Source organism: Physeter macrocephalus, chromosome 6, assembly GCF_002837175.3.
Source record: "Physeter macrocephalus isolate SW-GA chromosome 6, ASM283717v5, whole genome shotgun sequence".
Taxonomy (NCBI): Eukaryota; Metazoa; Chordata; class Mammalia; order Artiodactyla; family Physeteridae; genus Physeter; species Physeter macrocephalus.
This window is the reverse complement of record NC_041219.1, coordinates 63,939,792-63,967,056: the sequence shown is the minus strand read 5'-3', so window position 1 is coordinate 63,967,056 and position 27,265 is coordinate 63,939,792. Positions and strand designations below refer to the sequence as shown.

The 27,265-nt window shown below is 38.3% G+C and overlaps 1 protein-coding gene across 1 annotated transcript in view; it reads right to left on the bottom strand.

Moving 5' to 3' along the window:
- The window catches only part of PTPRO (protein tyrosine phosphatase receptor type O), a 234,863-nt gene that overhangs the window by 27,284 nt on the left and 180,314 nt on the right, over positions 1 to 27,265 (bottom strand). Inside the window, exons 13-18 of the mRNA XM_028491495.2 lie at positions 19,633 to 19,772; positions 17,004 to 17,136; positions 14,941 to 15,061; positions 10,281 to 10,349; positions 7,629 to 7,712; positions 2,116 to 2,151 (exon numbers count right to left, since the gene is read on the bottom strand). Of these exons, the coding sequence (XP_028347296.2) occupies positions 2,116 to 2,151; positions 7,629 to 7,712; positions 10,281 to 10,349; positions 14,941 to 15,061; positions 17,004 to 17,136; positions 19,633 to 19,772 (583 nt within the window). The remainder of the gene's footprint in view (positions 1 to 2,115; positions 2,152 to 7,628; positions 7,713 to 10,280; positions 10,350 to 14,940; positions 15,062 to 17,003; positions 17,137 to 19,632; positions 19,773 to 27,265) is intronic.

The following is a 27,265-nucleotide window of genomic DNA, read 5'->3' as shown; positions in this document are numbered from 1 at the left end:
TCAGGGCTACTAAGCTGGAGAACCCTGGGTAGAACCAGGGAGAAGGACTCCTAGTTCAAAGCTTTTTCATTCAACTTTGCCACCCTTCCAAAAGAAACAGCTACACGGGGGTGGGGGTGGGATGATCCTTCCCTGCTGTCTTAGCAGTGCATTGACCTTAAAGTTGGACTTAATGATTCTGGTTCTCATCTCATTAAGAGGAAAATGGGATTGAAAAAAGGGGGTTAGAGAAAGCAAAAGCAGGATGGACAGGGGAAAGAGAGTCAGAGGAAGGACCCAGGAAGTAGAAGAATGAACTTCAGGGAGAGGAGGAGAATGGTAAGGAGAAGAGAAAGAAAACTGGCAAGGAGCAGAGATCCATCAGTGGGACAAAGGTTTAGAGGGAGAGGAGGTGAGGAAAGGAGGGGGATGAAGGTAAGGGGCGAGGGGCAAGGAGAGCCAAGGAGCACGGTGGTGGCAGTGGGGGGGGATTTGGAGTGAAAGAGAAAATGTAAAGAGAAAGTAAATGGAAAGATGGGAGGAGTCCCTCAAAAATGGCTTGTAGAAGCTTATCCACTGCTTGATATCCAGATCCACTGCCATTTCGCCATAGTGTGTCTACTTTACAGACAAAGCTTACCATTCTTTACTTTTATCAATAAAAATACGTTAGAAACTGGAGAAAAGAAATAAAAGGCTTGTAGAGAAGGAGGGAGGATGAGAAGGAAAACTGGAAGAGGGAAGGAGGAAGCTGGTTTGACTCGAGGTTCTGGCTTGTGGACAGGTTCCACCATGTCTACGCTCCACTCAAACTTTGGTCCACATCCTGCTTCTTCTCTCTGCTTGGGTCTTGGGCCCCCTTTTGGTCCCGAGACCCTGTCCTCTAACTGCTCTAGTCTATGCCTCTGTACTTCACTTAACAACCCAACTAATAATTTTGGGCAAGAAAGTCTGTTTCTGTCAAATCATTCCTTTGGGCTGACAGTACCTCTCCTCTGCTTTGGCTGGTCTTGTCTCTCTCCTGCATCACTTGATATATGCCAATAGAATCCGTACTGATTTGAAATAGATTTAGGAAAAAATTATTCTGTCACCTATATGTGCCAAAATATTATATGTCACTCAAAGCTGAAGAGAAATATTTTGCATCAATTTTTCTCTTGTGTTATGTATTCCATTAGCGCAGATACCATAGATCTGGCTGGGACCCCTAATTGCCTCCTTAAGGAATTCACCAATATTCTATCCCAGGCAAGTATCAAGAATGAACTCTATTTATAGGAATGGTCCACTCTTTATATGAAGAGTTTTAAACTAAAGGCCTGGAGGTGATACTCTAATTAGGCTTTTTTTTTTTTTTTTTTTGTGGTATGCGGGCCTCCCTCTGCTGCGGCCTCTCCCGTTGCGGAGCACAGGCTCCGGACGCGCATGCCCAGCGGCCATGGCTCACGGGCCCAGCCGCTCCGCGGCATGTGGGATCCTCCCAGACCGGGGCGCGAACCCGGTTCCCCTGCATCGGCAGGCGGACGCGCAACCACTGCGCCACCAGGGAAGCCCTAATTAGGCTTTTGAAATCAACTGATTGTTCATTTTCACCCATCAGAATTATAACTCTTATGACTTGACAGTTCAGTAGATAAGTGAAACCACAGATTAGCTAAAGTAATTATCCTTTTCTGTTTATTATAAAGATTTCCTGAGAGGGCATTTATCCAAGTATTTGTTACAACATCAAATAGAGTAAAAGCCTTTCCCTGCAATAAGCACGAAATTTGAGATACAAAATGTCAGAGGTTTTTGTACTACTTTGATGTAGCTAAATATTAGATTCCCTGTAGATTTAAAATAGTAGACTTCCTTCTGTAAGACTTAAAATTCCTAACAACCCATTCTCTTTCAGATTTCACGTGGTCAGAATTTTCCTTATTCCCGACGTGGTTTCTGTTGGTACACTTTCTTGGTGGTCACTGCCATCCATATGTGTAAACACACCTACGCATAATAGCTTAGCTATTTTAATATGCATTTGCCTCTTTCTTAAGCATCCCTTCTATTTAAAGACAGCAATCTTTTCAGTTTGGAAAGTGAAGATCATTATAAAGAATATTTTTAAATGAAATAGTAAGAAAAACTTACTTAGTCAGTTTCCTCTTTTTTAAACCATTTTTACTCCTGTGAATTAAGAAAAGAGAGGCAAATTTATCTGGGCAAAAGAATTGATTAACATAATGATTAAACTTGAAGAGCTTTAAATAATTACATCAGGCACCGCTATTTTACTTAATTTTTATTAAGCATACCTCAGGTTTGTTTAATTACTTCCCCTTAAATGAGAAGATAATGATAAAAATTCCAGATTCATGTTTTAAAACTCTGTTAGATTTCTGGAGCATACCTACACTTTATGTTTTAGATTTGCCAAAAAACTGAATTCTAGAAATATAATTTCTTGCTCCTTGTGGTTAAGTTGCTGAAGTGCTTTGTAAATATATAGAAGTATTTCCTGTCTAAATACTCCAGATTCTACAGGCAAAAGGAAAGAATTGGGGAATAAAGGTGAGAACTGGTGGAGGGAGGATGGACATAATGGTTTTTTTTTTTTTTTTTTTTTTGTGGTATGCGGGCCTCCCGCTGCCGTGGCCTCTCCCGTTGTGGGGATCCTCCCGGACCGGGGCGCGAACCCGGTTCCCCTGCATCGGCAGGCGGACGCGCAACCACTGCGCCACCAGGGAAGCCCCCATAATGGTTTTTAAATTAAGGAATAAAATAACCTTTTCGGACATTTTCATTGGGAATGTGAATTTGTGCTATCTGTGTTGTCATGTGTCATGTATTCTATTATGGCATTGTTCTTATTCAGTTTTGAACTAGTTTTTCAGCTCTCTGAAGAACTGTTCCTATTACCTGCTTGTTCTTAATTCATTGCTAGTCTGCAAGCTCAGACACATGCAATACTAATGTATGTTTCAGTTTATTATATTTTTAGGGTTTTTATTAAAATGGGAATTGTTTTCTACCAACACATAAGATAACTGACCTAGGTTAGCTAATGCTAAGATAAGTATCTGCTGAAGGGCTTCATTACTGTGTTTAGATTGTCATATATAAATATTGATACATGATTGAGTGTGACAATTTTTATAAGTAATTTTCAAAGGTCTTGAAATATTGACGGAAGCGCCCAGACTTTCAGAACATAAACAATCGATAGTAAATAGTCAGTTGTGATCTGAGTACTCTTATGTGCCAAAATATTTATTTATATTGAAAATTAGGAATGCTTGGGTACCCGCATTTCTGGAAAGCCTTTAGTGGAATGAAGTACTACTTCCTCTGGGCTTTCATAGCACTTGGTTCATGAGTATTTCTTATGTGGTCTGACCGTCAGCTGTATATGTGCTCCTTACTAGACTGTCCTTTGTCCCCCAGAGCTGAGCACAGTTAATGGAACACTAGCAGGTGGCCAATAAATGCTTATTTAATTAAATTGAAACAAAACATCTTTGTTATGTCATCCTCACAATTTTTTCTAATGATGCAATTAAGGATTTGATATTAGACTTGGGCTCCTGAGGGATCCCACTAGGGAAATGGCACTTGTGGGTGGAGAGGAAGTAATTCAGCAAAGGAAATATCCATACAGGCAAGTGGTGTTTCTGGTTTTCCTTTTCTAGTTTCAGATAGTTTTTTATTTCTTCTCAATTCTGATGAAGACAATACATTTTAATAGTTCTTGTCCTATTTTTTCTCCCTCATCCTCTCTTGGCTTTCCATACTTGGGATTTAGAGGTAATAGACATTCTAGTTTTTACTTCACCTCTCCCTCATCCCCCCCAAAAGACCACTGTCACGGTGTACCTCTTAAATAATTCTTTTACTCTGCTCTTGTGATGCTAATTTAGTTAACGTTAGGAATCCTACATTTACTTCGCATAGTAGGAGCCCAGTACTTTAGAGCTTGATGAAAACAGAATGTTTTAGCATGATAAGGAACAGTTCTGATAATGTCTGGAGGCTGCCAACATATTTTGTGATTCAGAGTGAAATTAAAAAAAGAAAAACACAAAACCTTTCCAAATCCAAACAGACTTTAAGGGAAACTGGGAAGAAACAAATATACGTGGTAGGGTGACACTGAATAAATTCAGTGCTGAAATATTAAGTCGCTACTATTGCACAGCTGTGTGGAAACCTGATTCATGGAAGAGAGGCAGTATTTTTTTCTTTCGGTCTCATTCACTGATTGAATGAACCTTAAATATAATATGAAATCCTACCACATCTTTTGTATGACCTCCTATCTTAAGTGTATGTCTTCATGATTTCTGTGCATCTTTCAGTGTTCTGATTAGATTTTGCTGAATTCCGGCAGATTCCAAAGGGTTCTTGTGTCTTAAGGCTGTGGTACAAGACAGGACTGAATCATGAGACTCCACAGCAACACTGATAGAATTTTCCCGCATTTTCAATTGCTGTGCTGATCCTAAGACTCAAATCAAGGGAAAATTCACTTTTATGCATGTAAGTTCAGGTTTTGCTAGCAATTTTCACTTTAGCACTTTATGGAAAGAGCTCGTGTGTGTGCATGCCCCAGTGACCATTTGGGGTGATGTTGAAGACATCATCTTATCATTGTGAAAGATTTCCTGAATAACTGATAAATAACACCCATCCGACATACAGTATATACGCATACAGGATGATGTGCTTCTTTTACTTTTCCTCTTTCACTTATACTAGATTAGGTTCAAAACCCTAAAGACGTCAAGAAGTTAAGATGCATTCTTTGTAAGTTCTTCATGGTTATGACCATCTTGGAAAGCCCGCCAGGATGAAATTCATTCCAAAGAGGAATACGAGGCAATGGCAGAGACATGGGGTTCACAATGGTTAAAAACAAACAAAAACTAAAACCAAAAACCGCAAAGTCAAAAACTTTAAATGACCACAATTTCCTAAGCATTACTTACTCTTTCATGAGCTAAACGAAAATCATCCCCACATCTTAAAAAAGGTCTTTAGAGTTATGTCATTCTCTGAATTGAACATACAACAGCAAGAGTAAAGCTGAGCAGTTTAAACTAAATATTGCATCATGCTTAAAATGCCAACTGCTGAGGATTTAGAACAGACAGATGAATGTGTGAGTAGAGCATGAGGTGACCATGATAGCAAAAAAAGAGAGTAACAACACTGAATCCAGATAGAGCTGGTCCAATTGAGATGGTTTTCTTTGAACAGGAAATACAATCTGAGATCAATAAAGTCAGAAATCCTGGCAGAATACAATCTTGGGACTAAGCCAATGGGGCACGTAGGCTCCACACCAGTTCTGCCACCACCTGGGAAAAGGTTTGAGCAACCTATGAGGGAGAGAGTCTCTGGATTTCCACACAACCATCAGAGGCATCAGGTGGATTTTAGACAATCAACAGGAACATATCTTTCCAAGAAGCTGATAGTTAAGAGACAAAGCCGGGCAGTGTTAAGAAAGGAGAGTGTGGCTCTGTTTCTCGGGGTGGTTGTTAACAGGTGGGTGAAATATGAAGACAAACACATCTAGAGGAGGATTTTAAAAGACTATATAGCAAATGAAAGCAGGGGAGAATACCCACAAATTATTAGATGTAGAGAAAAGTAGCAAAGAGTAGGGAATTTGGGTGAATTTGTGAGAGTACTGAGTTGGACTTGAAGGATCAGGGACCATGAATTTTACCTCTTTTATTTCTGGCAGGGCACAAGTGTAGGGCTGAAAACAGTTTATGTTCGGTATCTCTTCCTTGGTTAATATGTGTGTAGTTTACGAAAAGTGTAGAAAGCCTGGGGCTCTGTGTTTTGCCTTCTCTTCTCACCTGGAGATAACCATTTTCAGCCTCAGGACCATTCTTCTAAAAACTACTGCAGGGTTTCTTTTCCCCCCTAACTTAGGTCTCATGTTATTTGATCAGTACTATAAATAGCAGACCTTGAAGGAGTTGCTAGAATTCCAAAATATGTGTTCATCAGGGGGACCTATTAAGAAAGACATACAAACAAGCATAGGCCTACCTGATATAAGCTTAAAACAAACTATGGAAAATGAGAAAGTCAGAGAATTAAGTAGGGAAAGGAATATAACATTATATGCATCTTTCTTTTGTTTCAATTAAAATCTGTGGAGGGTACCCTAACGGTATTGGCTACAAGTATTCTAATGATAGGTCGAATACTTGAGGATGATCAGTAGATGTTAAGTTCAAAGTAAATGTATATTTTGAAAGTCAAGATGGAATTTATGTGTATCATGTGATGTTAAATACTTAAAATATTGGTTGACCTTGGGGAAGTCCTATACTGGAGACTTGTTATTAAGAATCAACTTAGAATAATGGTGAAGGGGTCCTCATCATCCAGTACATTCTTCTGAATTTATTGCTTATACTTATAATTTATTGCTTATATCAGTGCCTGCCATATTTCAAAAGTTTTTCACCTAGATCTCTTTTAAAGAAAATACAGATTCTGGTATTAACAATCTCCACTGTGAGAAAGTTCTTTTTTATTCTTTTCCCACTGCAACTCAAATTCTAACTTTGCTCACTGTATTTATTCTGTCTCGGAGAAGCCAAAGAATGTTTGATCAATTGTCTTTTTGAATAGCTAACTCTCCGGATGGCTTTAAATCTTGAACTCCACCCACAACCCTCCATGAACTTTTTTTTCCCCCGAGTCCATGAACTACTTTTATTGCTTTTATCTGAGTCCTTCTCAAGTTGTCCAGGTTTCTGGATCTGTCTGTACGTAATTTAGTACCTAAACACCATGGACTAACACTTAAGGACGATGATTTTTTTTTCCTCTGGGAAACTGCTACCTTTTTACTTATGGCTCAGAAAAAGAAAGAGCCTTTCTAGATACTTTAGTCTCAGAATTGAAAATCATTATTATTATATATTATAAAAACTGTAAAGGATACTCTTTGAGATTTGATTATTAAAATGATTTAAAAGTCAAGAAAATAAGAATTTAAAGGAGGCTGCTTTTTAGAGAGGAAAGAATAGATTTCAGAGACACGGGTTTAGAAACTGAATTTTCTATATAGTCATATGATGTTAAGATAGTTAGTCTCCTTATACCTCTATTTCCACATCTGTAAAATGGTGCTGATAATGCTCTCTGCAGAGGTGTGTGGACAATTAAATGAGAGGATTATACAAAGAGGCTTGCACACAGTCAGTTGTTTAATATTCATTGAGTGAGCATTATTATAAAAACACGAAGGCCCCCAATACATAGTATTCTGGGTTTCTCTACCTGATTGCATCTTTTCCTTCTTGGAAATAGGGAGCTAATCAATGGAAATGGTGAGAAAAATGAAAGGCATCATTTATAAAGATGAGAGGCCATGGACTGACTCAATGAAGAAACAAATAACTTAGCAATAAATGGAAGAAAAGCTTGCCAAGAACATCACAAGAAGAACATTCAGTTGGGAAAACATAGTTAGCATCTTGGTACCATTAGCTGCTTTAATCCATTTCAATACATAATTAATAATTTTACATGCTTCAAACACATAAAATCATTAAAAAGGATTTTCCCTTTGGTTTACTTCTTGAAAGCTAACTTGTAAAGACTTTGTAAACAGTAAAAAAAAAAAAATCACTTACCAAGGATTAATATAAAATGCCAAAAGATAATCAGTCCAAAGACATGAGGGTAGCAGGGTTAAGAAAGCAAATATACTCCTACGCCTGTGAGCATTAATAGATAACAGATGTAAAGATGAAAAAGTGGCAAGAGTTAGTAATACAAACTGTGAACAGAGAGCAGTAAATTACCTACTGGGATCAATTAAAATGACAAGCACGTTAATTACAATTAAATATTCCATTCTCTGAAATTTAAACGTGAGGACTTAAGTGCTATAATATTGCCAAAATCAGTTTTCTTCACATCTTATTGTAATCAGACATATTTCTTTCAACTTGGTTTGTGTCAATTAGCCTGCTATTAGGTGATTACATTTTGCATTCGGTTAAATTCGGCTCTGAAATGCCTCATCAGTTATCTCGAGTCTTATTCTTGGGTATTACCCTTGCGATGCTTAAGCCTATTTTAAGAAATCTAACATTTGATAGCTAACAGCAGCTTGTGTATGGAATATAAATGGTTAGTTTGTGTATACTGATTTTGGTAAACAAGCTTTCAGGACACATTCTTATAAAACTGCACTGTTAGGTGTGACTTTCTATATTATTTTAAGTATAAATTAATATATCACTTCCAAAAGATAATCCTTAAAATAGAGGTATGGTATGACACCCACGTATCATTCAATTAAAATAAGTAGCTCATCAGCTGCCTAGTTTCTAATCTTTTACTCAGTTGAGTGGGAACAAAATTATTTAACTTCACATTAGCACTAATGCAGACTGTTAATTTAAAATGCCTAGTTTGAATCAAATTTCAGATATTTAGACCACTTGTAAAATAGAACATTTATTAATGCAGATTTTAAAATAGCCTATGGTTGTATCTATAGTTATTCTGAGAATTAGGGGAAAAATGATGTCACCTTGTCACTTTAGTTATTACAAATCTCCACTGAGGTATGTATTTTCAGTTAACGAGAAAATGCCAGTGTTGGCAAAACTGTCTTTGCCCACAGCTGCAAGAGAATTTTCTTAATTTTATAGAAATGTCCTGAAATGAATTCTCTTTTGCCTCAGTTCTCCCATAACTGGTCTCTCATAAATTCGGTAAATTGTGACCAGTTGTGTAGTTAGTCAATACGTAGCTCTCCTGAGTCACGAGTATAATGGGATTAATTCCTAGATGGGCCCCTCATCTCTACTCTGTGACTGGGCCTTTTTTAAGGGTAGGCCAGGCAAGAAACAAACATCAGTGAGTCAGTCTCTTAATCCTGGAAAAGGTGTTAATTACATTTGAACAAACCTAGAAATGTTTTCTAACTTTTTACCAGCAAGAGTTTATGGGTTTCTCTTGACAGTTGAATTAATCAGATTTGAATAGCAAAATTCCATTCTGGTTGAAGTTTTAAACTAATACAACATATTGTCTGGTTAAAGAGAATCCTATTTCACCTAGATTTTTCACCTAGAGTGGATCTCAACTAGTGTCCCACTTAGGGAAGTAGAATTTACAGTTTAAATAAGGCCATTCCTCCCTCATGAATTCCGCGGCTAAAATTTCCTGTCTCTACGTATTTATTTCTGTCAGAGTAACCATTTTGGGGACTTAAGGAAAACAGAAAAAAAAAAATCACTTACTGAGGATTAACATGAAATGTATATATTTAAATGTGCTTTGCATGGTTGCTTGTGAAAGAAACAAACTAGATCACGTAAGCAGTGCTGGCTTCATATTAAGTGGTTAGTTAATCAGCAATTTTGTTGGGTATTAATTGCTCTGTATATTAATTAATATATTAATATATACGTTAATTCCCATGGATCGCTGTTAGGTATAACGTCAACCAATTCAATCTCTTGACAATGCTTTCTTAATTCTCAGAATACATCCTCCCTCCTTAATACTCAAGCATAAACATGAGGCTATGTTTCTCAGGGAACTTTCTTAGCTTTGATATTTATCTGCCTGTAAGTGTAAGAGCTGAGAGCCCTGGGCTTTACACTTCTGCTTGATTTTTTTTTTTTTTCTTTTTTTTTCCGCACGCGGGCCTCTCACTGTTGTGGCCTCTCCCGTTGCGGAGCACAGGCTCCGGACGCGCAGGCTCAGCGGCCATGGCTCACGGGCCCAGCCGCTCCGCGGCACGTGGGATCCTCCCGGACTGGGGCATGAACCCGTGTCCCCTGCATCGGCAGGGGGACTCTCAACCACTGCGCCACCAGGGAAGCCCTGTGCTTGATTTTTGAACAGAATGGGTAGCTCATATCCCCAGGCACTGAAATGTGAGTTTTAAATAGAGATGCTGCTCTGTGTCCCACTGCTTCCCCGGAGTCTCCCCTCCTGCCTTCAACCACACTTGTTCCATGAGGCTCCTGTATGAACCCTTCTTCAGCCCGGTTGTGAGCAACTTGTACAACTGCGTCAGTCCTTTGTGTAATATAGTGAATACACAGCAGACTACCTCATTTTCTCTCCTTCTTACCTGAATTAAACTTATATACACTAATATGCTCTGTGAAGAAGATGTCACCTTGAAGTCCACTAGCACCGAAATTATGAAAGGATAATCAGGCAAAACCATCTATATCCCCCACAGATAGTACAATCAGGTTTAGAGCACACATAGCATAGGTAAGCCATCTAGAGACTTGTTCTGAAACAATACTCACCAGTTGTATGGAAGCTTTCCATCACGCTCTAAGGAGGCAAAATTGACAAAAGTTCCCGCTCCACACTCCCTGTCGGAAAGGAACCACAAAATCAAGGTTAGTGCTTAACAGAGCACTCTTTACCTTGATATGAAGGAGGGTCTTTAATGGCTAATCATCACAGCATTAAATTTTAAAAAAGCTAATATAAGTTGCATGTATTCCTCTTTCCGATACAACGCAATATAGAAAAATAAAACAATTTTCCACAGGGGCGCACAGACCCAACTCAAGTTATTTGAAGCCAGAAGGATTCAGTTCACAACGCTTACCAAAGGGCACTCCTGATCCTAACATAAATCGTTGAACTATGTGGGGCAGAATATTTTTTACAAAGCCTTCAATAGTAAGGTATAGAAACTCGCCTAGATAGACTAAGGGTTTTCCATTTTTAGCAAATATTTTTTGTTTTTATAGCATTTTGATTTCCTCTCTGTAATGAGAGTGGATCAAACTGGATTGTTTTCTTCCTTCAAAATTTTCCCCTCATGTCGTGATGCCCATACTATTAATCACTTGAGAGGAAAGGAGCGACGCGTACTGAAATAGATTGGCTTTTGCAGAGTCAGTAGAAAATACTGTTAGTTTTTTTGCCCCAGAAGTGGAGGAAAAAGGTCAATATAATTCTCATGCTTTCTCCACCTTTTGTTTAATATCATGCATAAATAACATAGCTCACTGGGGCGCATACATCTCATTTTTTCCCTCTATATGAAATTGATGGACTTATTCAGAATTGAAGCAGAGATTTTGACATTGGCATAATGTGCTAATTACTTCAGTTATCTGCCTGTTCTAACTTGAGTGTTCTAAGGATAACTTTCTTCCTTGAAAAATACACTAACAGGGACTTCCCTGGTGGCGCCGTGGTTAAGAATCCGCCTGCCAATGCAGGGGACACGGGTTCGAGCCCTGGTGTGGTTAAGAATCCGCCTGCCAATGCAGGGGACACGGGTTAGATCCCTGGTCTGGGAAGATCCCACATGCCGCGAAGCAGCTAAGCCCGTGCACCACAACTACTGAGCCTGAGCTCTAGAGCCTGCGAGCCACGACTACTGAAGCCTTTGCGCCTAGAGCCTGTGCTCCGCAACAAGAGAAGCCACGGCAATGAGAAGCCCACGCACCGCAACAAAGAGTAGCCCCCGCTCGCCACAACTAGAGAAAGCCTGCGCGCAGCAACGAAGACCCAAAGCAGCCAAATATAAATAAATAAATTTATTAAAAAAGAAAAATACACTAACATTTCATTATTTTGTGTTGTATGTATTATAAATTCGATATCATCAATTAATTTTCCTATGTCAGTTTCCCGTGTATGGCATTTATTTTACTCTCTAACTCAAGGGTTCGTAATCTGGGGTCCGAGGATAGAATTTAGGGCTCTATGAACATACGTGGGGAAAAAAAGTACATCTTTATTTTCACAACTTGTAACTGAAATTTAACAATTATTTCAATTATTAAAGTAGGCAACAAGCCCCAATAACATCATCAGCACTTGTGAGATTTGCAAAGAGAAACTGAAGATATTTTTCTACAATAGACCTGTTGCAGATATTGAATTATTGTTTATCATCATCATGCTGATGAAACTATGAGATTGCTTAGATACCCTCCTAAATACTGTTATCTAATGTGTTCATAAAGAAGCATATAACACATTTGTTTTCTGAATACTTTGATTACCATATTTTCATATAATTAATTTCTTTTTTAATCCTATGTGGGTTTTTTGGTTTTTATTTTTGCAGTACACGGGCCTCTCACTGTTGTGGCCTCTCCCGTTGCGGAGCACAGGCTCCGGACGCGCAGGCTCAGTGGCCATGGCTCACGGGCCCAGCCGCTCCGCTGCATGTGGGATCTTCCTGGACCGGGGCACGAACCCGTATCCCCTGCATCGGCAGGCGGACTCTCAACCACTGCACCACCAGGGAAGCCCCCTATGTGTTTTATTTTATGCACTGAGAAAGAAAGCATTATTCTTGGAAGAAATCTACAGGCTTCATTAGACTGCCAGAGAGAATCATGCACAAAAAATGTTAAGAATCTCTGCTCTAATGACCCGCTGGCTGAAGTAGAATCACTTCTCCTAAATATTTTGCTGTATGCATCACAAGGATGTTCCTGCAATAATGCCATCATAAATACCACTACTTCCATTTCTACTTCTGTTACCACTGCCTGCACTATTACTATTATGAGCTAACATTTATTGCATGCTTCCTGTGACACTATGCTGTTACTGCAGCATTGCTCCTAACAGCCCACTAATGTGGGCTTGTGCCTTGTCAGCCTTTCTTTTTTTGCCGTTACCTTTTATTTTCTCTCTGAAAATGTTACTATTAGATTGTGCTGGTGCTCTCTTCTCTAATATGCTTAATTCCCAGGCTTCATCCAGTCTACAGCTTTCATACCATTTGTATGCTAAGAACTCCCAAATGTATATCTTCGATCCAAATTTCTTTCCTGAACATCAGACTTTTATGTTCATCTGCCTACTCCACATCTGCACTTGCAGTCACCTCCAACTTAACATTTCCAAAACAGGGGTCTTGATGTTCCCCCAACTCTGAAATCCTCACCTAGACTCCTATGTCAGTTGATGGCAACTCCATCCTTTCTGTTGGTAGGACCAAAAACTTGGGCGTCATCCTTGACTCTTAATCATTTCCATTCCAAGCTCAATTTGCTAGCAAATCCTGTTAGTAAACTCCTCTATTTTCAAAATATATCCAGAAGCTGATCATTTCTGCTTACCTCCATTGCCACTACTCTGGATTGAACCAATATCATCTCTTGCCTGGATTAGCTGGCTCCCCCAGTTAATATACTTGCTTTTGCCTTTGCCTCAATACAGACTCTTTTCTACATGAAAGTCAAAATGAAAATGTTAAAATATAAGTCAGATCTTCTGCCCCAAATTTTGCAATGGCTGCCCTCTACTCAGAATGAAAGCCAAAGTCCTGATAATGGACCTATAGGACCTTACATCATCTCCTGCTATTCTTCCCTTCATTTCCTCTGCTTTAGCTACGTGAACCTCTTCCTTGAACCTGCTAGTCGTGCTTCTGCCTCAGGGCCTTTGCTCTGGCTGTTTTCGCTACTGGGCACACTCCTCCTCCAGATAATACATGACTAACTTCCTCACGTCCTTCAAGTCTTTTCTTAAATGTCACCCTTTCAGTGAGGCCTACCTGCCTTCCAGGGCTCCTCTCATCCCCTTCATGCCTGAATGCTAATCTCCTTTACTCTACGCTATTGTTTTTTTCTTATCATCTGCTAATACACCACAGAATCTTCTTACTTTCATCTTTATTTTTTCTTGTCTACCTCCTCAACGAGCATACAAGCTCTATGAAGGCAGAGATTTTTGTCTGTTTTTGATGCAGCCATATCCCAAGCATCCGGGGGAGTCTGACACACAGCAGGTATCCATTAATATTTGTTAAATTAATGAATGAAGTTTCAGCGAACTGCACATGGTTGTGTAGGTTGTCAATTAGGATTTGACCCCAAGGAGTGTAACTTCAGAGCTTTATATTCTAGCCTCAGTGCCGTACCACTGCCCTCCCTATCCTTCTAAGATTTGTTCAAACACTAGCACTCAAGAAGCTTGATTTTTATATTCAGAATTAATCCCTTTTCTCGACTTTCATGGTATCCCATTTTTATCTCCTTTCTGCTACAGGTCAGTTTATACCTTTAAATATATTTATTCATGTATTTCCAGCTAGGTGCTAACTTCCTAGCGGGCAGCTTAGATTTCTGATTTTTCTTTGATTGTGCTATCTAAGGCAGTGATTGACTCATTATCAGATGGATAAGTTTATTTATGAATAAGTAAATGATAGAACTCTGAGAAAGGAGAAGAATGTTAATTGACAATTCAGCAGGCTAGCATCGGGCAAATATAAATTTTATACAAATTTCCCAAACCCAGTAACACTCAACTAGGCAATAGTTTGGTTTTTTTTAAGAGAATTGATGGATTGTTTTGATAATATAGAAGATCACAGAAAGCACTTGCAAATGTGCTCTGATAAGAAGTGCATCAGTGGTCAAAGAAAATAGGGAATCAACAAAATCATAAATCAAAAGACTTTCGTAACTGCAAGAAAAATGAAACTGCCTGCAGCCCTGGGTAGGAATAGAACTAATAGGGGGGACTTGAAGGGACCTAATCATAAACTCTAAAAATAAGTTGTTTCTGCTAAAACAGCTTCAACAGAACTAATGAGGGAAGGGATTTTTTTCTTTCTTGTGGTCTCCATATATATGAACTCCTTTCATTAACTGTACTGAGTAGGCATAGATCTTTGTTTACTCCAAAATATATCTGGAAGTAGCCAAATATAATGAATGAATCCCAATGTATGGGCTACTTAAAATGACAAGGTTGATAGTAAGAGGTCTGACTTTGTGTAAACAAACAATCTTTTGCTTTACTATTTCAATGGTAATGTTCTCTAAAATAATATTGAAAAGTCTATTTAGAAAACACAAAATAGAAACTGAAAGCAAACTCACGGCCGTACAATGTAGGTCTGCAAAAGCCACACGTGTATGATAAACAAAAATATTTTAAAGGCTGTGGGTGAAAGATGAGCAAAACACAACTTACCTAGCCATCTGCAGATGCTTTTTCCTAAGAATGATAAGAGTAATGAGTAGTAGTCCAATTAACAGTGTGCTAAGGATGGCCAGCACGGAGATCACTACCACGTTGGGATTCATCTCTGTAACTAAAGAGAAAAGCCAAACATGTTCATTGTAGCTTCCACGACGTGGAAACTAACAGAACCATTCATTGTTTCTCATCTGACCTTAAGACTAACAAACTTATGATGATAACACCAACAGCAACAATGATGTTTCTCCGAGCCGGCAATGGCCTCTTCCCAGTCAACTCTTAACGTAGTAAAGTAGATTGACAAACAGTGTTTGGGTGGCTGGAAGAATTGAGTCCATTTCAAAGGCCCATATTCAGGATGTTCTTATCAAAGGAAACTGAAATGTAAAGAATGCCTCTGCCATGGTTTGGGTTCACTTGAAAAAAAAATCTAGAAGTCATTATCATGTATCATCACTGTTTAACATTTTCAAAAGCGTAGAGAGGGGCAGGCTCTTATTTTATGCCCATGACTTTAAAGTCAGAAAGCACAGCTGTATATTTCCCTCACAACTAATAATGTATATGAAAAAGGCATTAGCAAGCTGCCGTCTGCTGCAGCACTTAACACATGGCTAGCAGTAGGCTTCCTGATGATCTGTAACCATATGTTTAGAGGTTTTTCCATCTGCACAACTCAAGAGATTAAACCTATTAATAAGTTGCAGGGTCTTTAAGAACAGGGGTTCCTCTCCTATACTAGGTCTTCTATGATCCATCTTCAATGGCACTTACACATTGCCTACTTCACACAGTATCTGGAAGACCAAGATGTTAAAGGTGGGAATGTATATCAAATATTTTTATAAGACTCTTAAAAGTGGACCAGAGGAAAAGAGGAGATACCATCCTCTGCATTGGTAACAAAGTCACAGAACTGGCTGGCCTGCGCGATCTCTAAGGCTTTTGGTATTTTCCACATTCCATTTGGGCCAGCTTGGTTCCATTTTATGGGTAGAAGTACTTGAACAGAAAGAACATTAGACTCATGGTCAGAAGAGACTGTTCAAGTTCGCTTGACTATTACCTGCCATTTGGGGAAGCTATTTTACCAGTCTCTTCTGGCCTCATTTTCCTCACTTGCAAGTACATTTAATAATATCACCTGTTTCACTGGATTGCTGTACAGATGACAAGGAATCATGAACATAAAAGTATTTTTAGAAAATGTAAAAGGATGTCAAAATGAGAGACCATTAATATACTTTTCAGGTCCATTTTTGCCCTCACTTCTGAAAAAGCAAAAACTAAAAACAGAAAATTAAAAAGTCTATTCTAGTGGTCACTGGATGTAGTGGCAAAACATATTAATGTTATGTAAATGAAAACAAACCAGTAAAGGCATAATGCGGTGATGGTAAGAGTGGTTTTATTACAGGCAGCTTCAGAGAGGGTCTCAGATTACAGAATTAGACTCAAGCAGGGAAGTAAAACAAATAATGTAACTCAGAAAAAGAATAAGGAAATAGCATTATTCTGGACTTTTCATTAATATCTAATTTCCCCAATTATACTTTCTGCTTGATTGGAAATTTTTCTGCTTTGACCCAGTAATTTAGGTTCACCATTATTTGATCAGTGACAGCTAAAGGTCAAGGCTAGAAATAGATGCACCTGACCTGATTAGGGTACTGTGGGTACCACTGAAGAGGATGATGGGGGATGATGAAATTGATGATAACAACTAGCTTTTAGACAGCATGTGCTAGAGCTTTAGGTACTTTATTTCTAAGCCTGAAAACAACTCAACAAGGTACATATTATTATTCCAGTTTTACAGATGAAGAAACAAAGGTTCAGAGATAGGAAGTATCTGTCCCTAAATCACATAACTAATAAGTGCAGTTCGGGACTGGAATTAAAGTCTCCCTGAACTCAAAGCTTGGAATTTTTCAATGAAAGCTGTTTTATTTTTTAAAAAAGATGGATTATATATATTTAAAAAGAAAACTTAAGGAAAATCTGGAAAGATATAATTTCCAAAGACACCAGAGTCCACTAATGCCTGTAATTACCCATTGTTGAGACGGCTATGAATGTAGGGACACTGGGGCTGTCATGACTAAAGCTGGTGACACTACAGTTGTAGGCAGTGGCAGGAAGGAGGCTGGAGATGGTCACGACATGAGAAGAAACAGAAATCGGTTCCTGGAGATGCAGAAAACAAGATAAATGTTATGTTATCTTCATCTATTTTGGTTTTTAAATTATCAGTATTTTTCATAGTTGAGTAGGTAACGTGCGTGCACAGAGTAAAAAATTTAAAAAACAAAAAAGGAAGCAGTGAAAAATATTTCCTTCTTTCTGTACTTCCCATCTACCCAATACTCTTCCATGGAAGCAGCCATTGTTGTCAGGTAGGTTATTTTTCTTCCCATCTGTATTTTATGGATGTATAAACATAAAAGAATATAGTTAAAAACGTAAGTGCTAACATAGTTTATGCATCATTCTGCTTATTTTTTACCTTGTTTATCAGTATATTTTGGCACTCTTTCCATATTAGCACAGATAAAGCTATTTCATTTTAGGGGTTGCATAGAAATCCAGTGAAAGAACATACTTTATTTAACCAGTCCCCTATTAATAAATGTTTAAGCAGTCTCTGAGTTTTCGCTATTATTAACGATGCAACAATGAATATAACTGCACAATTATGGGAACATATGTATATGTACACACACTCATTTAATATATGTATGTATATATACACATATGCATTCATACACAAAACCTGTGTGTATGTATGTATGAATATACATACATATACAACCACTCATATTCCTAGAAGTTGAATTACTGGCTCAAAAAGTTATATATTTTTAATTTTGTAAGCTGTTGACAAATTATCTTCCATAGACATTTTCCAAGGGACCCACCTACCGTCAGTATGTGACAATGCCCGCTTCCTTACATCTGTTTCTACACAACAAATCTGCAAACTTTTTGAGCTTTTCTAATCTTATTAGTGGAGTTGTACCTCATTAGAGTTTTATTTTGCATTTCTTTCACCATGAGTGAGCTTGATCATCTTCTTCTATGTTTAAGAACATTTTGTGTTTATTTTCTATGAAATATTTGTTTTGGTTTGTTGGTCTTTATCTTTTTCATTTGTAGTAGACCTTTGTATATTAAGAACACTATCCCCTTTGTCTGCATCCTCGGCTTTTAAATAGCGTCCACCAAAGGCATAAAGACTTTGTGTTCTCCAAAACATTTAATATTAACTTATTCTTGAGTAGAAAAAGCTGTTAATTTGGTGGGCCAATGGCCAGACACTGATAAGTACAACTGCACAGTATAAACAGATGAGGCAGCATAATACTGTTTTTCAAAACAAGGATCTGAAAACAACTTTGCCTAAAGAGGTGAGAGCCATGAGCACGGATTTCCCACTCCCATCTCTTTCACGATCCCGTAAAAGAATGATTCTAAGGAAAGATTTTTGCTAACAGGACTCAGTTGTAGTAACCATTGTTTTCTTGAAGGGAGACATTACTGTAGTTGCAGAGAAGAAAATTCACTACTGGCAGAGTAGCTACTTTCCAAAAGGATTCTTAGGATAGAGAAAAGATTCAGCTGTTCAGTACAGATCAAAAAGAGATACATTTGTGGAACAGACTATCAAAAGGGGAAAGAAATCAAAGCAAATTATCTTAACACTGATATGAAAAGATTCGTACTCCCAGAAATCCTTTTTTCTTTTCAATCTCATGAACTGCATTATTTAAAAAACATCAACTATTCATGTTCATAGTATTAGTCTTTGCAGTGTATTTTGTGACATCCCTCACAAATTTGCCCTTTTCCTTCCACGTCTGGCTGTAAAATAGTTTTTTCTTGTGGTTTCATTACCCCCCACGTCCATTTCTCTCCTTCCATTCAATTGAACCTCGTGAAAAACTCAGTATTCATCATATCTGCTATTTGTGATTCTAAAGCTTTAACGATCACCTCTCTCAGCGTTCACTTTCCCAAACAAAATCGTCCTCCTTACTAACTTCTTTTAAATTCTTTTGGTAGTATGGATCTCTCTTCTGGCATTTATATTTTATTTTAATTATTTCTACTTTAGTGAAATATCTACAATTAAATGAAAAACATTTTTTGAAGGCAAGTATTGATTTTATGATTTGTGTCCCATACAATGCCTTTCTCATAAGTGGCAATTAGTTCATATTTGTTAAATTATATTTTATATGGCAGTGTCTTTATCCCTTCCATCAGTTTAACGGCCAATAGGAAAATGCCTCAATTTAACCTCAATATGACCTGGAGTGGCTAAGAACTGGGGACAAATGCAAGAGGGAGGAGATATGGGGAGATATGTATATGTATAGCTGATTCACTTTGTTATGCAGCAGAAGCTAACACATCATTGTAAAGCAACTCTACTCCAATGAAGATGTTAATAAAAAGATAAATACAAAGATGGAAATAAACTTTGTGATTTGGCAAGTTGGTTATGTGACACATTTGGGGCTTGCTTTAAGAATAATTTTAAATTTCTATCACTGAAAACCAAAAGTGCACATGAAAAGTTTCATTTTATATCATTCAAAGAGAGAGAAGAGTTTCACTTTGTTTGGATAATAAGCCTTAATCAAAATTAACTCAGAAAAGGAAAATCTGAGCATACAGTACCTGGAGTCTTATTTCCTGACTGGAGCCCACTTGTTGACAGAAGACTTCAAAGAAATCAGCTACCCCGTCTTCCACCCACAGCAAAGTCACCGAGGTCTGGGTTTTATTCACTGCAAAGAGTGATTTTGGAGGAGCTGGTTCTGAGCAAAGATAAGTTAAAAAAAATTAATTTAATCGAAAATATTCTTCCTTCCTTCATTAATCAAAAGAAAAAAATAGGTAAAAAATTCCAAATATAGGTAGTTAAGAGCACCATAAAGAGCGTAGATTGCTTTTGAAATATGTCCTTTTACAAAGACGGTCATCTAGCTTTTGCAAGGCAGAATATTTTGCATCTTTCACTTGATACTTCTCTTTTTGTAACACTTCTGTTTTCTACTTCAGCTTTATTATAGACATAATCTATTAATAGTTTTTGTGTCTACACTGGAGTTAGCACTGCCCATATGATACCGAATTTTCTGGGTGAGAAACAAAAATCTGTACTGAAAAGACTGAGAAAAATGAAAGTGGTGTGCTCCCTTCTTATGGGGAGATTCAGTCCGGTGCTGAGCCAAAAACCTGCCTTCCTTTCTCGGGAGACTATTTGGAATAATTTAGCCAGAGGAATGGCTTCTTGAAAATTTAGTCAAAATTAAGAGGGGTAAAGCTAAAGAGATAATATGATTTTTAAGGAAGAGGATTGATGGAAGAGGACTGGATGGTTGATAAAATGTTAGAGGACTGATTTCTTTATCTTATTCTTTTAGACATTTAATTTTGATCAATAAATTAATCCATTAGTTAAGTAAACCATTCTATCTGTGCCCTTTCATATGCCTTTCCAGTAACTGAGTCACTGGACTTGTAAGCTTGATACCAATGCCTGTCTGTTTCCCAGTTCTAGGAGGTGGTCTGCTGTCTTGTTCCCAGTTGCTGAATCTCTCCTGGTCCCCTCCTTGCACCCGTGTCCTTTGGGCATTGCCCTTCTCTCAAATTCCTCCAGTACACAAAGTGCTATGCCTGAACCAAGTTCTTAAGCCAGAGTCCCTCTTACCTGCTGTCAGATCTCCTGACATTGCTCGTTTGGACAAACATCTTGCTGTCAGGTTCACATAATAGCGTACTCTGCCCATCAGCATGTCCCTGACAGCTCTCCACACTGTTTGCTTGTTACTTGGATTTCTTTTCATTATCTACCTCACCCTTCCAAGTCTGTTCTACAGCTCCTGGTGTTTAGCAAAAAAGCCCTAGAAGCCATTTCACTCTTTTGACAAGTGATATGTCTTTGCGGGGGGAAGGTCTGGACCTTCTTTCTGGAATATGATCATCATGTCCAGAACCAAGAAGTTTGTCAAAATCATTCTTGACGTGATCTATTGCAGTAACCTAAATTTGTGTCCAACTGAAAAAGAAGCATTTTCCTTTCCAGAGGCAACCTGACAAAGTTGGGCACAAGAGTTGAAGGAGGAAATAAATGAGTTGGTCTTGGGCAAGTATAACTCACAACAGATGTCAGGGCTCCCTTCTCATTTGCAATGAATTGTTCATTCCTCTAGACATTGTATCGTCTCACTTGCCCTATGATGAAGACTGTTGATGAAACACAGAAGTCTACTTCCACTTCTTACATCCTTCATAATTGTCACTGCTAATAGCATTATGAGTCAGAGACTAAGTCCTCCAGTGACTCTGACTCCTGCAGAACTTGGATCTTTGGAAGCAAGTGTGAGGTTGTCTGGGGCAGAGATAGATGATCTGTTAGGCTGAGCCTGGGCTATGTCTCTTTAAAAGATACACACTGTGGAATTGCTCCTTGGAGTGAGTTTCTCGGACTATGATTAGAATCCCTAGGACATCTATATATTTTTTCCTGATGGGTAGATAAAATCAGTTTAGTTATCTGATATGAACATTGCCCAGATCCTAAGCTCTGGGTCCAACTTTTTACGTACTGAGTTCCCATCACCTATCATCTGTTCTTACTCAAGTATCTCACTATTAACCTCAACTCCATAAGGTTAAAATGGAATGTGGAGTCCTTGCCTTTCCTCAAATCGGTTCTGCTTTCCACCTACCCCTGATTCTGTCCTGAGCAGCGTCATTATTTCAATTATCAAAGCTGACAACTTTGAAGTTCTCCTCTTGCTTCTAGTCTCAGATCGCATTATCTTTTAATACTTCCTTTCATCTCTTCCTTTTATTTATTCCTTTTATTATATCGCACATCCAGGCTTTTGCCATCACACTTAGCATTCATTACAACAGCCCCTTATTCCCTTTCCCTGCCTCTTACTTGATTCTTTCTTTGTTCGCCAGTGATGATTTAAAAGGTCTTAAAACACCGCTTTGCTCCTGTTAGATCCTATCTGCACAATGATCTATTGTGATCAACGTCTATGGTGTCAAATCCAAATATGCCAAGTGTTAAAGATTCTACGTACACTGGCCACCTGCTACTCTTCGCCACCATCTCTCCCGCGCAGACATGCTGCCCCGTAAAGCCAGTCTTCGCACTGACCATCATACAGGTATTACTCTAGCTCAACTCATGTATTTCCTCTCAGTGTACTCTTTCTTCTCTTCTGATTGTCTTAAAGAAAAAGTCTTACCTTCTCCTTGAAGCCTTATCTGATGACTGTCTCTTCATGCTTTATCCCTTCTCTCACCTTCTATTGCCCTTAACTATTTCCTGTGTGACCTATGTGAGTGAAGTTCTGATTCCACTGGGTCCTATTAGATTCTTTAAGAATGGCGGCCATGTGTTATAAATTATTTCATCTTTATTTTGAACTAGGCAAGTGTAGGGACTCAATAAATGTTATCTATTGACAGACTTAAGACATAAGTCAAGATTCATTAAACAGAGGCGTTAGGATTCAAGCATCAGGTAAGACCAGACAGGCATTGAGTTTTGATATTCTCTGCCTTTTTGTAGTGATTATATTTGTAAAAAGTCATCAGCTCTCAGTGGCAGGGTCAAGGACCGTTGTGAATTAGAAGTTTTCTCAGTGGCCCAAGAAACATGATTTAGATAATGGAGTAGGGATTTCTTTGAGTCTGGCTGAGAATGTGGACCTAGGTGAGAAGTAGATCCTCAGGAAAATCTCCAAAGGATCTGGGACCTCAAACAGCCATGTAACATTTTTTTTCCCTCAGGTGGTATATGAGGCAATAGATTATTCCAAGATCACTATACCCATTATCTCTGCATTCTTTTCTGAAAGACATAATGCATTTCAGTTCTGCATTGTGAATGCAGACTCACAGCTCATTCAGTTGCTAATGAGTAACATTCACATATCACCTGCTTGAAGACTTATGATCTTTTGATAGGTATATTTCCTGGATATATTAGGGAGAATTTCCACACTGCTATTCCAAAGAAAATAAAGTTATCACAATATTTCATAAGTGGAGGTGTAATTAGATTGGGAGGGGCTTATTAAATTAAATTTAAATTAAATTAAATTTCACTACTCAAGACAACATCTGCCCCAGGGAATGTATTAAAATATTAGAATTATATTGTGCAACGCAGTAGCTACTAGCCACATGTGGCGACCGAACGCTTGAAACGCGGCTGGTCTGAATTGAGAGGTGCTCCATGAGTAAAATACAGATTAGATTTCAAAGACTTTAGTGTGAAGAAAGAATAAAAATATCTCATTAATATTTCTTTACATTGATTACACTTTGGAGTGATACTACTTTGGATTTACTGGGTTAAATAAAGTATATTAAACTCAACTTCACCTATTTCTTTCTACTATTTTGTAATGCAACTACTAGAAAATTTAAAATTACATTTGTGGCTCTCACCATATGTGAATTGTATAGTACTGGGTTAGAACATTTCTTCCTGTTTGGTAGAGAAGTCTGGAAATTCTTGGCAGAAACTGGTCAGAGGGGACCCTCTTCTGCTGTCTCTCTCTTCTCATGAGAAGGCAAGGTCTGCTCAGCCTCACAGCTTAGGATGGCTTAGAGGTCTATGTTCCCCATCCTTAGAAACAAGACTAAAAGTGGTGAATGGCTAACGATTGTTTAGACAATTTCATATGGTGGGGAATACATTGACACACAAAAGCCTCTTGAGTGGTCTGTGTCTCTGTTATGGCCTGAATCGTGTTCCCTAAAATTCACACGTGGAAGCCCTAAAGCCCAGCACCTCAGAGTGTGACTGTGATTGGAGATAGGGCCTTTCAAGTGGTGATTATGTTAAAACGAAGCTATTAGGGTGGGCCCTAATCGAATCTGGCTGGTGTTCTTGTAAGAAGAGGATGTTTAAGCATACAAAGAGGCACCAAGAATGAATGGGTACAGAGAAAGGACCATGTGAGGACACAGCTAGAAGGTGGCCATCTGCAAGCCAAGGAGAGAGGCCTCAGAAGAAACCAAACCTGCCAACACCTTGATCTTGGACTTCTAGCCTCCAGAAAGTGAGAAAATACACTTCTGTTGTTTAAACCCCACGGCCTGTGGTATTTTGTTTTGGCAGCCCTAGCAAACTAACATGGTCCCTTACTGCTCAAAATATCAAATTCCATCCAGTTCATAAAGGAGAGAGACATGAAGCCTTTTTAAATTTTGTTAAGAGTAAGTGAGCCTTAATTCAATGTATACAAAACACTTTATATAATATAAAGAGTCATGTACGTATTAGTTACAGAACAGCTTCTGGTTATCATTTTCTATCTCCCTAAATGACATTTAAAATTTCTTCAAAATTCCCCCTGCTCCATAATGTCAGATGTCCTTTTGTTTAAAATAATTTCAGAATCCATGATATTTGATATGAGAACCTATGGATATGAAGAAAGGAGATAGACATACTATTTTTACAAAACAACCCTGTATAGATACAGGGTTGTTTGCCTTTAAATATGCTAATCATTGCAAATGTTATACTCAACTATTTGGTCCTCTCTTTCCTTCTCTTCTCTCCCCCTCAGTGCCCCTCCTATTTGCGTTGGGGATCCAACCTAATTTTCTAAGAAAATCAAGTACTATGCATAGAACATGGACTGAACGGAAAGCTGTACCGCTATCGCTACCGTTTAATTTAGGATATACTATGAGAGGCTCACGGTGCTGCCCAGGATCTCCGGGGAGTGAAGGTGACATTGGGTGAAGTATGAGCAAGTATTTGATTCACATTGTCTGCTCTGGCAGCAAAGCTCTTCCTTTCCCTGGGAATTCCAAAGGGAGTCAGGTGTAATATTCAGCCTTGGAGCAGAACGGAATGTATTTATTGCCTAAAATCCATCTTTCTCTGACAGTTATTACATTGTTTCTTATTTTAATGTGACCCATTAGTTTAGCTGGTGATAGAATTATGTTAATGAGGCTAAGGTTAAATCCATAAAAGCTTACTGGTTTTATTCCATTTGTATTTCATACCTTTAAACTTGGTGAGTCGTTTTACAAATGTGTGACATTGATAAGGAGAATTCAATAGAAAAACATCGTAAAAAAATGATTGACATGGCAAAATCTATTTTTAATCCTCAGCCTGACTGACAGCAATTTGTTAGTAACCTCTTCATACACAAAAGCTGGTCTTTAACATCTGTATTAGAGTAAGTCTTTTAAATCGATTTTTATTTTCCTCATCTCAAGCCACAGAACGTACATTCAACTTGGCCAAAGAAAACATCTGTGACTTAAGCAGTGTAAGCTGCATAAATTACCTTCAACTTGGTCAAAAACAGCATCTGCAAAAGAGAGCACTCTTTGAAAGAAAAAAAAACCCCCAAAACCCTAAGGGTGAGTTAAGATTGATATGCCATGAAATTAAGAAGAGGAAAATGTATATTAAACAACAGTCACCTTTGTTAGATCTGAAGTGTATTAGGCCTATTCTCTTACTGACTTTGGGAGATTCTTTTCCTCCGTACACTTAATAAGTAATTAGAACATTTAAAATAACATTGGGGAATATAAAAATATTCAGGCAAATATTTAGCAGTAAATTACAATTAGGCCCTTTTCATATACAGAACATAGAAATTTCTTAGGAATTAGAAATACCAGTCATTTGCATTACATTTTAAATAAATTCTTTATAGCTTAATGATAGCAAGTGTAATATCCTTTTCTGCAAATCATTGGGTAAGTTATGGTATTACCAGCTCAAGTAATTTCTAAAGATTAGTAGAATTTTTCAGAGAAATCTCTCTTTTAACTTAGTTTAAAACAAAATATCTGACTTCCTCCTTTGTTGATTCCAGGAATATGTGTTTTTGTTTGGAGTTTTTATTAGTTAGGACTTAGATATTGCACAATTCTCAGAAAAAGGTAGCTACTCTTACTGTATCATCAGGCTTGTTGCCTTTACTCTGAACTCAGTTATGAACTAAATCCTAAAACTGGAAGAAACATTAAAGATCATTTAGTCCAGACCCTCATTTTGTAGAAGAGGCAGCTGAAATTCAGAGGGCCTGGGTCATCTTTCTAAAGTGACACAATTTGACTGTGAAGGCAAGTACCTCTAGGTAAGGGTCCGCTTCCTGCATCCAGCTTCCTCCCTAAACATATGAGCATTTTCCATTAATTTCCATATAACTGGGGACGATGAGGTCTTCTGGAAAGTTCCTTTGCCCAGAAGACCAACTTTTCCAGAGTGGGCACTTGCTTATTTAAATCAGAGGCAGACATCATGATCATTGCCATATTAGTCCAACATCCAGATTCTTTAAATATATCGAAGGGCCACAAGCAAAACATGCAAGTCACTTTATGGTGGGCAGGAGAAATGATTTTAGGGAAGTGCTGAAATTGTGTGGCATGGCCATGGGCAGTTGGCAAATTGCAGTGACACTCAGAAAACCACTGCAATGAGAAATGGGGGAGACATATATTGAGGACAGGTATTGGTTAGTCTTGGGCCCAGGAATGGAGCCATGGAACAGTGACATGCCTGGCAGCCTAACCCACAAAAAAATGCTTGCATGGGACTGCTGGCCATCGGGAATGTATAAGAACAGTAGCACAGCAGTTGTGATCCTCTGCAGACCTAAGGAAATTGCATGTGTTTATAAGAGGTCAATAGATGAGAACTTTCACAAGCTTCCATCATCAATCCCTCCTACTCATACATCCCCTTAATGCCCATAGACTCTGTCATTTATCGTCTTACTACAGATCCACCCACCCTAAGGCCACCCCCTCCAATGGCACCCTTGGTTCCATCTCGTTTGGCCCATTTAAGGACCAACAAATCTCACTTCTTACCCCAACAAATCTCACCTCTAACTATCCTGCATCATCAGTTTCCCCTGCTCTGTTGAATCATTCTGATTAGCTCAATGACAAACTGTTTCCACCCACTTAAAGGCAAGGAAAAACAAAACAAAACCAAAATACAAACTTGGATCCTTTTATCCTCAGCTACTGCCCATTTTCTCGCCTTTTTACAGTATCTTACCTCCGCAAAAGTTTAATTCCAGCTGTCTTCAGTTTTTCTGCTTTTGTTGTCTTTTTTTCCTCACTCACCACTCCACCCAAATGCCTTCTCTGCAAATCACCAATGACTTCTGGGTTGCTAAGATCAGTGATCAATTCTCATGTGTCGTCTGACTTATCAACAAGCTTGACATGTTGATCACTGTCTATTCAGTCAAGTGCTTTCTTTGCTTGGCTCTTGGGACATCAC